The sequence below is a fragment of the Anolis sagrei genome, chromosome 1 (assembly GCF_037176765.1).
Source record: "Anolis sagrei isolate rAnoSag1 chromosome 1, rAnoSag1.mat, whole genome shotgun sequence".
Classification (NCBI taxonomy): Eukaryota; Metazoa; Chordata; class Lepidosauria; order Squamata; family Dactyloidae; genus Anolis; species Anolis sagrei.
Window position 1 is genome coordinate 212,622,769 of NC_090021.1, and position 12,906 is coordinate 212,635,674.

The following is a 12,906-nucleotide window of genomic DNA, read 5'->3' on the forward strand; positions in this document are numbered from 1 at the left end:
TATGGTATCACGGGAGTTGAGGTATGGGGGCACCAGCCCTCTTTGGCAGAAAGACTAAAGAGCTCATAGAACTACAGCTCCCAAGATTCCATAGCTTTGAGTCAGGGCAGTTAAAGTGGAGTCAAACTGCATTCATTCTACAGTGCATTAGATCTGATGGAGTATTAGACTCAAATAAATATGGGTAAGTTAGATTTCAGATATACCACCGATTTATTGTATGGTATTGTAAACAAGTCATTACACACACACATTCCTGGATTTCCTGACAGTGCCTGACAAACTCATCTGCCAACATTTGCTTGTTAAGACCTGTTGCTAAGCTTACTCACGGATCTGTTATAAATTACACGCTGTGTTTTAGTTTGGAAAATAATCACTATAATTTAAATTGTATGTTACACAACAGATGATATATTTTTTTAAAAAAAAATATCTTTATGTTTCCGTTGGTTCTTTCTTTTTATTCACTGCCTCCTAATTGCACACCAGGCTACTATCGCCTCCTGTATCATTCCAGGGCCCCCCAGGAGACAACACTGACCACTTTGGGAGGCAGTGGTTTAGATGTTGAAATTTAGAAAAGGGAAGGAAACTTGAAGACAGAAAGCAACTGCTTGTTTGGCTATTCTTCAAAAAGCAACTTTTCAAACATCCTAAAATTCAGTCTTACCTGGCTATAATACTTGGCAGCTCCTCCTTATTGAATTGTTCCATGCACTGATGCTCAGTGGAATGTTCTAAGAATGACTTAAAGGCTTTTGCATATTCCTCTACAGTGAGGCTTCTCATAGGCTGGAATGCAGAGAGCTCTTTGGAAAATAAAGGCAAAGGAGCATTTGATACAAACCAGCATGTGTCAATTCTCCCACCCCCTTGGGTGCCACACTTTGACAAGGCATCATACTAAAATTTGAGATGAGTTCAAGATCCTGGCTTGTTCTAAATCACAAGTTCTTAATTCAGAAAAAACTGGAGTCTATTTTTTTTCGTGTCAGGAATCTATGATTGGTTGGAAATTTCCTCACTTATGAAAACTCATTATGAAAGAAGAATAAATTAGTTTGTGTATATAAATGTACAGAAAAGACCTTTTAAACTGAAATTCATAATGGATATGATTGCAGAGGAGATAGATGTCAGTTTTCTTCATTTGCCTTCACCATCATTTCATATTCAAGTTGTGAACATGCATATTTACATGCTGTGTCCCCTTTTGTTTTGTTTTTATCTAACAGAGTAAATACTCCTAAATGTGTGTCACAAGTGAACTTTGGAATGTGGGGTGTTTGCTTTTTAAAGAAAACATGAAGAAAATATGCTAATTAAATTTCTATCAGAACTGGAAAAAAATGTTTTAGAAGAATGAAAGTAATTGTATGCTGAAGACATTGATAACCAAGCAGTGGAAGGTATTGTGATGTTGCCCTGAGACTTAGGACTTCATCACATGCATCCTTACCAGTGTTGTGATTCGCCAGCCTCCATGGCAAAGCAGAGTGGCATCAGGTTGGTATTGAGGCAATTCCTGGTGCCCCGGACAGCAGCTGACATTTTCCCATCCCACGTGGGAAAGCATCATTGTATGGCTAATGCCAGGAGCAGCCTCATTGTTCCTTACAGAACATGGGGATGCTTTCATGTTGGCAGCAGCAGCCTGCTACCACATTGTCACCCCAGTGGAAATTGTCCTACATTGTATGATGGATGGGGTGTTGCTCCATGTGTCAACTGGGCAGAAGTGTCTTAGGACGCTTATTTTGCTCTGGGTGATAAGGCTGTTAGACCATCTTCCTACTATTAGTTAGTTGTGGAGGTCTTCATTATATCATTAGACTAATTCTCGCTAAAAGTAGCATAAAGAGATCTCTCTTTTTTATTTACCAATTCTAAGGTTCTATCTACACTGTCATATAAAATCCAGAATATCTGCGTTGAACTGGATTATATTAGTCTACGCTGCCATATATTCCAGTTCAAAGCAGATAATCTGGATTTTATATGGCAATGTAGATGGGGCCTAAAATACATCCTAATTCAGAGCATTAAGCATGTTCTGATGGATAGACATGTGACACGTTTACTTTTTGCCCAGCAGAGTGGGATTCACAAAGGAAAGCTCTTATCAGCTCATTGTTTCCATTGCAGTACATAGAACAACCTTTATGGAAGAGAATGAATAAACTGCTACATCAGATTCTAAGCCACTGGCAAACTGCTACCTCTCTCCACACCTTGCAATGAGTAGAGAAGGCACAGGCTGCTTCTAGTAGAAGACTTGCTTGTCTTTTTATATTTATAACAGGCAGTAAATGTATAAATAGCTGGCGTTATGAAAACCATATAGCTTTATTTAGCAACTTACACATATGGAGCACCTTTCTTGGAAGTGCAATTCCATTCTTAAGCTAACCATGCTGTGAGAGGATAGAATTGCTCTTAATCTTCCCACTCTGGTATAAGTTATGTCCACATCAAAGAGTTGTACTCTTGTATTTACATAGTTCCATCAGTAGCGATTCCATTAGTGGATGTGTTATGCTGATTCATTGGAAAATTAATTAGTGGAACTGCAACTCCCAGAATTTGCATCTAGGAGGTGGTGATATAGTGCTTAAGGAATAGAGAAATGGCCAACTTGGCAGCATTGGCCACAGGAAAGTTAAACTAGCCAAATATCTGGTGTTAATCAATACACATTTATTTTAGAGGTATGAATGACTGCCAGTCCTCCTCTCAGCTAGCTCTCCCAAGTATTTAGATGTCAAATTCTAGTTGGCACTCTGCATGATTATGATACAACAAAAACTGTACAAGTCCTAGTGACCCAGCACACTTTCACAGACATTTGTATTTTGCACTTGAAAATGAGCCCAAACAAAAGGATGGTGGCAAAGCAGCTCAGTAGTTTAATAGTAAGAAAAGCTCCAAGTGAACAGGTTGCAGTTGTGAAGTCTATAATTGGGTCTTAATCTTTCCAGGTTCAGATTGATCTACCACTTCTGGCAAGAGGAGAAAGCCTTAAAGACTTGAAGCTTAGCACTCTTTGTGGTTTCTGATTTATTTATTTATTTATTTATTTGGGGTTGTTTTACCCCGCCCTTCTCACCCCGAAGGGGACTCAGGGTGGCTTACAGAGGCAAAGGCACAATTTGATGCCTGCATCATAAAAACAATCATACACAAAATTACATCAATTCACAGTTGACAACAATTCATGCATTATAACAATAAAATCAATAAAATCAATAAAACCAATACAAACCCAGTTTCTCCTCTTACATAGGCAGCGTTCGCTAACTCATAGATCTAATTTAACATTCCACTTCATCAATCCTGTTGATCTTACTCGCCTGATTGTCTGATTTAATTGCCAGAGTGCCCAAAGGCCTGGTCCCATAACCACGTCTTCACCCTTCTCCTGAAGACGAGGAGGGATGATGATGATGCCCTGATTTCCCCCGGGAGTGAGTTCCACAGGTGAGGGCCACCACTGAGAAGGCCCTGCTCCTCGTCCCCACCAGCCTCACTTGAGACAATGGTGGAGTCAAGAGCAGGGCCTCCCCAGATGATCTCAAATGTAGAGGGAGATACGTTCGGACAGATACACTGGACCGGAACCGTACAGGGTTTTGTAGGTCAAAACCAGCACCTTGAATTGATTATTCCTGCCAGGATTAATGCCTCTACTGATAGGTTGACATGGAGATGTAAGTGCTGGTTGAAGATGTGGTTGTTACTTTGGTGGATACAGAGAGATATGAATGCTACAGGTAATAATTCTGAGGTCTTGCATCAAAAGTCATTGCCTAATGGCATCAGGTTATGGACAAAGGATGCTCATGATAATATGCCCTGGTTCAGTTTCTATTACTCCTGCACCTGGTGCTACACATGTGCTGGACATGACTGGCTATTCCAAGTCACAATCATAGCACAGGCCACCCTGAGCAGGGGTTTGAGCTGTGATTCACACATGGAGTTCTGTCACAACCTATTCACAAACTGAAAGCATTCACAGGCAGCAGTGATAGTTCCAGCTGGAGCTCTGCTCTGCTGTTTTCATGGAGAAAGGAGCATTCACTTTCTCCTAGATATTCACAATGGCACATCTAGAGGAGGAGAATGACTCCTCAACTGCAACATACTCCCAGAGCTGAGATTCTCTGCAACATTGTTTCCAGAAGACTAGAGAGGTCTCAAGAGCTGTGCAAGTGCTAGACATGCTGGTCTGTGAAATCTTGTGACCTTATCACACAAGACAAGTGGATCAGAAGTACAGCAGGGTAACAGTGGTAATTATCAGATGGCATCCTTTGTTTTCTGTTGTTCTCCTGGAAGGGGAAACTGTTCAAAGCCATTTCTTTTACAAAAGGAGGTGATCAATAGATTATTTCTGTTTGTAAAAGAAACATTTTCCAGCCCTTCCACCAAGAGAGTGAGAGGAAATAAACTTGGCCAAAGATGCTGTTGCCCTGCTGTAATTGTGATTTGCCCACTTTGTGTGATGAGTTCATTAAAGTATTAGTACCAACTGCCCTAGACTCTGTCCTCTACAATATGTCTGGGGAAATATATGAACCTGTGTTGCTGCCATGGAATGAGGAATGGGCGAGGATGGAGAGAACAGATAAGAAGGTAGGCTTGCTGTCAGACCAGCCAACAATAGCAAGCAACCAAATTACAGCATAAGGAATCAAGGGCATAACTAAATTAAACAGAAAAGGATGAACAACTGAATCCTATCTTGCTCTTGACTTGGCAACTGGAACTGTAAAGCATCTAAGCTGGTTACAGTTGCATAGACCCCAGTGTAGTAATGGTCATTTTAATAGCAGTTCTTGACCTGTTATGTAACAACATCAAAAGTACCTGTATTTTTTGAAGGAGTCAGCAGTATCTCTTGGTCAAAAGTTGCATCTTTCACTTTCCTGCAGCAAAAATATATTTTTTCAACAAGGTGAACAATATTATGACTGTTCCTCAGCTACTAGGGCAACAACCTCAAAATTACTCTCTGGTAAAATAGGTATTGCTGCTGTCCTACCTGCTCTCATGCTCATCATCTTCATTGATGGCTCTAACCAAAGGCAGCCTGGAACCATTTATGGGGCAAATTCCTTTGGGAAATACACCAACCCTGCGGCAGCCATCTGCAATTTTGCTCTGCTTTGGTTTGAAGACCCTGCCACGAAATAATCAAAGATTGCTTTAGCCAAGTTATACCGGTATATTCTCTTCACTATTTAAAGAATGATGTTTAACTATGCTCTTGGATGGAATTCCTCCCTCACAATATGAATAGTAGTGAATGAAAGAGATAACAGATACCTAAAGAGGAAAAAAATGTATATATTGTTGTTGTTATATTATTACTAGTGCTATCATCATTTATTTCTTTAATGCCATCAATGGGCTAATGGAATCAAACACTATCAAATCCAAAATCAACACTATGCCTAGTAAATGACATTGCCATATTATTTGTGTGTGAAGTTGCTTATTAAGTTATTTCACACTTTGAAAACTTCCACTGTCCATTATCATTAATATTATTGTATGCATCTTTTTAAAAAGTATTACTTTGTGTGGACAAAGCGTATACTTGGGCAAGGGCAAGGAAATATGTCTTCCTCCTTGTGCAGTTGGATTGCATCTCTCGGCACTGCTAGCTAGCAGTCTCAAGTGAAGAAGGATATATCTCCATCATCATATATTTACGCCCCACTTTCTCTCTGTCAAAGAGAGTCAAAGCAGCTAACACTAAAAACTATAACAATGTATGAATTAAAACTTAACAAATATAAACATTAAAATAGTAATTATGCACAAGCAAGAGCTGGAGGGCTACATGTTTCCCAGGTTTGTCCTGAAGCAACCTGATTGTTCAGAGATGATTGCAGTACTACCTGAGCCAAATTGAAATTGAAATTTTCAATGGAATAGTGAGATCAGCCTCCAGCACTTAGATTAATAGTAATTGCAAGGTACTGATTGTACTTATATAATGATTATCTTCCTAATCCCAGTGAAAGAGGGTTTGATGTTCTCACCTCAGATTGCACGAAAACATTCAGAAGACATAGAATTCAGACCTTACCCATTGAAGGGAAAAGATGACAAGTTTGACTTGTAAGCTCCTTATGTTTGTGGGCCAGGTATTCAACAGATTCTTTCTACTGAATTAATTTGACCCAGAAATCATAGAGGCATTAAATGAGGAATCAATATGCATGTGTGTACACAGGCACACACAGATCAGTCAAGCATACTACCTAACAAGAAATTTCAGAAGCAATTGTAATCTATTTCAGGGGGAAAACAGGCTGCAAGGGAAGAAAAGGTTATGTAATGAAAATGCAGAAGGTGACATTCATTTTTCTTGTTTCGGGTGAATATTTGAGATTATGGGCCCCTGGTACCCACTGAGATTTGGTTCCAAGACCCCCTTTGGTTACCAAATATCTATGATGCACAACTCCCATTATACTCAATGGTGTGATGAAACTGGGTCTTGTATCAAAAGGCATAATCAAGGATTGAAATTTTTATTTTGGGAAAATATTTTCAAACCATGGATGAATACAGAATCCCTGGATATGGACAGTCTGCTGTACTGGCTATCCCTATAGCAGTAATACTGCTGTTACTCTCAGTCAGACCATGAATGCTATCTGCCCTGACACATCAAGCCCTTCAAGTTATACAAGCAAGAAGAGCTCTTCGTAACTATCCAAAACCCAACTATCCAAAACTATCCAAAACCCAACTATCCAAAAACCAACTAACTGCAGAGCTGATCCTTGGACCTCCTCCTTGCAAATGAGGGGCTCCTGCCAATACATACTATGGCCCTGGAGGCATTAGCCTCCATGATCAGTCTGAATTTTGAAGACTTTTTTTAAAAAAATGTTAAATCAATTTAAGGGACAAAGTTCAGATATATAATCATTCGTTTAAAGATGGAATTAAAATCTAGAGCAGATCCATCACACCACTAACCTTAGAGCCACTAGCTTTCACCCCTTCTGTACCAAGGGCATTCTAGTTGTTTTGGAATTCCTAATCCCAGCATCTTGTGAAACATGACCAGCACATAATCGTGTCATGAGCACTACAGTAAAGAATGGTTTCTTGAACAGCGTGGACAGCTATGGGAGCCGAAAAAGGAAATAGTGCTAAGCTGATGGTTACAGACCACCAGTTTAATTTTTTCTAGTTCTTGATTAGCATCAACAGCTATAAAACCCCAGTATGCCCATGGTGGCCTGAATCCTCACATAATGGTTGTTGCTGTTGTCAGGTGGCTGGCCGGGGGGTGGGGTGGGGTGAAGTGGACCCCTGAATTTTAGGTTCTGCCCTCACTGCAGCCCTGTAAGGAATTCTAGTGCACCAGAATATGTGAGGCTGAACTAAGTTTTCTATTATGCTTGATATTTTCCTATACAAAATCCTCCAACATTTATTTAAATTTTAGTCTGCAGCTTCTAGTTAGGAAATGAGCAAGCAAGGAATACTTGCAAATTGTCTCATTCTCAATGATAAATTGAGTTTTGGTAGATTAGGAAATCCTCAATGAAAATATGGTTAATGTGAAACTGTTTTTCCATTTCAGGTATTTTTGCCAAAGGAGCCAGAAACCTATTACACAAAACCTAGTGTTTGGGAGTACAAAACAATATTTTGCACACAAAAAATAGTTCTACAAAAGTTTGATATTGTACAGCCTAGAATTACAGATTCAGAACTGATCTGGGTTCAGTAAGACTGCATAAATGCCATAAATCCTACCTTAAGAGCTAGCACCCCAATTGAGCAAAATAGGTCTATTCATCTTCCACTCAGTGTGTGGAATCATGTTTCTACCCTCTCACTCTAGAAATTTAGGCTGCAAGAATCAGAAGCAGGACCTCTGTTCTAAGTCTTGCTCTCTAATGGGAGGAGAGCAGAAGAGTCACCTTTCTTGCTCTATGTTCAGATGTGAAATCAACCTACTTCACCTAATCTGACTGCTGATAGTTAAAATGACATGCAAGGATTGGGCCAAGAAACATTACTTAGTCTGCATCCATACCGGTTGAAATAATCCAGGAAAAGTCTAGAGAAGTCTAGTCTTGAGTTACTCTGGATATAGAGAAGTCTGGTCTGGGGTTACTCTGGATACACCAGGAGAGCTCCAAAAAGCTATTTTGTAGTCTGTTTGCATGGATGAGCAATGGAGAATTGATATCAATGTACTTTCCTCCTGCAGGATGTCACTGTTCACCAACCAGAAACTATAATGCTGTGACTTCTTATGAGGCCAAAACAGGGCATCCCATTTAAACTCACCAGAAGCAAAATCAACAGCAAGGTTCTGATGAGGAGCTTCTTCTATCATGTGAAGTAACAATTGTCTTTTTATGTAGGTTTTTTTAACGTGTTGACACTGAATTGTCCCAGATCCAATACAATACAGCTGCCAGTAAAAAAATAATGAGGGATAATTCCAGAGTCCAGGAAAACTCCAGAATAATTTGTGACTCTTGTGATAGATTAAATGCTGGAAGAAGAGCCTCTACTGTGGGACTCATCATATGTTGTCTGGACTGCTCACAGTGTTAAGTAAGTGTTTTTCCATATGTAGACAAAGGGTTAGTTACACATGTGTGATATATGTCATTAAATAGAGTTCACCACCACCATCATTTGCTTATTACTGCAACATTACAAAATAAAAATATCTTGATTTTTCCATCCTTTCAGCCAGCAAAAAAAATATTAGGCTACAGTAATATTAAGCCAGCTATATTAGTACCCAAGATACTAATGTTCTGATTCTGATATAATTTATTCTTCCATTTCTCTTACCTTTTCACCTTTGCTTTGGGCTCCATGTTTCCGGTGGTCCTTCTCCAATGTCTCTGGCCCCTTTATGTCCTTGTTCTTCTTTATATATACCTGCTAGACTCCAGGCAATGAAGTACAGAATATGAGCACAGCCTTCGGTATCTAGTGGTAATTTTCTATGAATCCTTCATACATTTTAAATTGATATGTCTTTTGGCTCAGCAGTGCTAAAGGTTACAGACAGATTTGACTCTAAGTTGATATTTCCATCTGTTATAGTCACTGTATCTCAGTCTCCTGGCACACTGTGAGGAACTTTATATGACCTTTGGTATCTCCAAGTGTCCTTCCACACACCTGTTATCACACTTCAAGATATATGATCTTGAAGACCATAGATAAAATATGCAGTCATAATTCTATATCCTTGCATGCAGTACCTAGGAATCTTGGCATCAAAAAATATGGGGAAATTTGTAGCATTTAAAGAGGACAAGGGGCATGCAGCTTCTCTGTTGTGTATTGCAGCTGTACACATGAATATACACTGAGCAATATTATTGTATGTTGAATATTAATAATGAGCTTATTTAGGGCCAATGTCTTGATGTTTTGCTGGCTAATGTGTAGCCATAAATAATATCCCCTGCACATCCAAGTCAAGGTGCAGAGCACCTTAAAACAGCCAAGGTATTTTGAATCATATAAAGGAGACAATCCCAAGGACCTCCTTCTATCCCTAAAAGTAAAAATGCATAGCAAATAAATTAAATAGCCAATAAATTGTTGCTCTTTCATAACACCCAAAATGTGTTGCTTGAGCCAACCACCTGAACCCTGTGCCAATCCTGAGCATACAATAGTTTTCTGCTTATTATGGCCAATGGTTAGGGTTTCTGCTTATTATGGACAGCAGTTATGGTATAGTTTGAAGGGCTGCTCTGGAGACTAAAATGAGGAGAAAATTGATTCAGAGTACAGGAAAAGATACCACCTCATAAGGAAGAACTTCCTGATGGTAAGAGCTGTTAGACAACAGTATGTGCTGCCTCAGGGAGAGGGTGGGGTGCTGGAGTTCCCTTTTCTTGAAGTTTATAAACAGAGGCTGGGTGACCATTTATTTCTACATGGCAGGGGTTTTCATTGGATTGCCTTTGTGATCTCTTCTGGCTCTACGATTCTTTGAGTTTAGGATGCATCTTTTGGGTTTCATGTACACTAGAAATATTAAGAAATATTGGCCAAGGACTCTGTACCAACTTTCATCTCAAGGCAAGGGGTCATTCTTTTCCAGACAGTTGGACAATAGCAATTCACATAATCTATCCTGCCTAATAAGGTCTGTTGATATGTTCTCCAAGGAGCTAATTACACATGATACAAAAATATGTATGAGAATATATGCTTAAAAAAAGAAAAGGAAAACTACAGCAATATAGGAAGTTTTATAGCAGCTCCACTGCTTCAAAATTCTTTTCCAAAATGTAGGGTTTAAAATGTATGCTTGTTGTCATGACAGTGGATTTTCAGAAACAGACGGGGTTTTTTTTAGCAGTGTAGATACATTTGTGTTATTGTTTTAGAGCACTCCCAATAACTACTCACTTATCCATAATTCTTATTGATCTTATTTAGAATTATTCTGAGTAGAGTTCAATAGAAATGTACTGGTAGTCTGATTACTTTTATTTATTTTTTTACAAGTGGTTCTATTCAATTTTGGCATGTTTTGATTATATTTTTAAAAATGGCAAAAAACTACAGCTTTTAAAGAAACAAGAGTAGTTTTGAGATCTACAAGTACAGGTACTTTTTAAACTCTGTGTTGTTGCCTGGATGCATATGTGATAAATACAGTCACACACCACACAATGAGGAAACATACATTTCCCAGCATTGATGAGCTGAAGGTGTTAAATAGTTATCTCCATATGCATTTCTACATTGTTTTGTGAAACAAATTCTCCCCGCTTAGGGCTGGCCTAAAATTGATATATGAAGTCACCCTAAATTGATTCTTCGCTATTAGGATAGAAATGGCAAATGACCCCATCTAATATCAGATTCATTAATAATATCAGATTAGTATCAGATTCATCACACACAATAAGAAAGCCAAAGCCTGGCTTAAAATATCAAGAGTGTCCTAGCCAACATAATTGCTCCATGGAAAAATACTGCATTTACTTGAATTTAATGTGTCATCAATTGTCATGCACACCTCAGGTCCCTTCCACACAGCCATATAACCCAGAATGTCAAGTTAGGAAATCCCACAATATCTGTTTTGAACTGGGTTATCTGAGTCCACACTGCCATATATCCCAGTTCAAAGCAGATATTATATTGTGGGATTTTAATCAGCTGTGTGGAAGAGGCCTAAGCCCTCATTCATGAGGCCTTCAAAACTGGAGGGAGTGGTGGTGGTGTGTGTTTGAAGGCCTTGTTAATGAAGCCAGCTGGGAAGGCATGCCCTTCATCAGGCTGAGGATGGCAAGTTCACCAGCCTAGGCTTGACAAAAGAGTGCAGAGAGGTTTATGTGTGCAATTCTAATGTGACATCGAATCTAATGGGAACCTTAGTTTTGGCTTTGTAATGTTGCCAAAGAATTGAGCATTAGATTTGAGTAAATATGGTACTGCCTTCTGTCTGCTGCAAATTGCCAGCCATTCTGTTTCGTGGTTGATCCTGCGTTTCAATATTAGCAAGGAAAACTCCCTATACACTTCCTCTCCAGCATGCAAAATTGTATAAATGTCTGCCATGTACCATCTTTACACCCTCACTTTTATAAATGGCCTCAAAACATTGCAATCTTTTCTTCCATGAAGATCCTCTCCAATTTGTTTGATTACTGTTTTCTGTCTCCTCCATCATCCAATCAACTATGGAATAATATTTTTAAGTTGCAGCAACCAGAACTGTAGATGCTATTCCATGTGTGATTCACATGGTACTATAAAGGTACTGAGGAGCCCCCGGTGGCGCAGTGGGTTAAACCCCTGTTCCGGCAGGACTGAAGACTGACAGGTCACAGGTTTGAATCCGAGGAGAGCGCAGATGAGCTCTCTCTATCAACTCCACCCCTCATGCGGGGACATGAGAGAAGCCTCCCACAAGGATGGTAACACATCAAAAACATCCAGGCGTCCCCTGGGCAACGTCCTTGCAGATGGCCAATTCTCTCACACCAGAAGCGACTTGCAGTTTCTCAAGTCACTCCTGACATGACAAAAAAAAAAGATAAAATGAAGGTACTGTGGTACCAAAAAACTTTTTTGCATACTTTCCTAATGTTTACTAGCATGAAATTTTTACATCTGCTGAATCACATGTCAGAAGCTTTGGCAAATAACCCATACCTCTCAAAATTATTATTATTATTATTATTATTATTATTATTATTATTACTTTATTTGTACCTCGCTAGCATCTCCCAAGGGATTCGATGCGGCTTACAACAGGCCGGAGCCCAACACAATACAACAATACAATACATAGCAAATAAAACAGTTAAAGTAGAAAACAATAGCAATAGCAATACAACAGGACATTATTAAAAACTGAGCCGGCCGGAGTAGGGTACAGGATTAAAAAGTGCTGAAGTGTCGGAGGGATATGAGATTAAAATATAAGTGCAGTGTGTGGTGAGGGTGATCTTGACTCTACTAAAGTGCTTCTGGGCTTTGGTAGTGGGGTTCCTAATCTGAGAAGGCACGTTGGAACAGCCAGGTTTTCAGGTTCTTTCTGAAAACCGCCAAAGTAGGGGCCTGTCTGAGATCTTTCGGGAGGGCATTCCAGAGGCGGGGGGCCACAACAGAGAAGGCCCTGTCCCGCGTCCCCACCAAACACGCCTGCGACGCGGGTGGGATCACGAGCAGGGCCTCTCCTGATGACCGGAGTGAACGTGTGGGTTCGTAGACTGTGATGCTATGAGGGTTGACTAATAAATCTATTTTCAACACACTATTAAAAAAGGATTTCCTGTGAGTGGGAGACACAAAAGCTCAATCCACAATGTACAGAACAGATATGTGAAGCCACCTCTTTTTTGATCACTGAAAACGTTCACAATA

At 39.6% G+C, this 12,906-nt stretch overlaps 1 protein-coding gene across 4 annotated transcripts in view; it reads right to left on the reverse strand.

The window, feature by feature from the left end:
• Positions 1-12,906, reverse strand: part of LOC132775333 (carnosine N-methyltransferase 2-like) — a 28,888-nt gene that overhangs the window by 12,826 nt on the left and 3,156 nt on the right. For all 4 annotated transcript variants that reach the window (XM_060776114.2, XM_067472928.1, XM_060776100.2 and 1 more), the window contains 4 exons: positions 8,851-8,943; positions 5,048-5,185; positions 4,873-4,931; positions 674-812 (listed from right to left, as the gene is read on the reverse strand). In XM_060776114.2, the coding sequence (XP_060632097.1) occupies positions 674-812; positions 4,873-4,931; positions 5,048-5,185; positions 8,851-8,876 (362 nt within the window). In that variant the 5' untranslated portion in view covers positions 8,877-8,943. The remainder of the gene's footprint in view (positions 1-673; positions 813-4,872; positions 4,932-5,047; positions 5,186-8,850; positions 8,944-12,906) is intronic.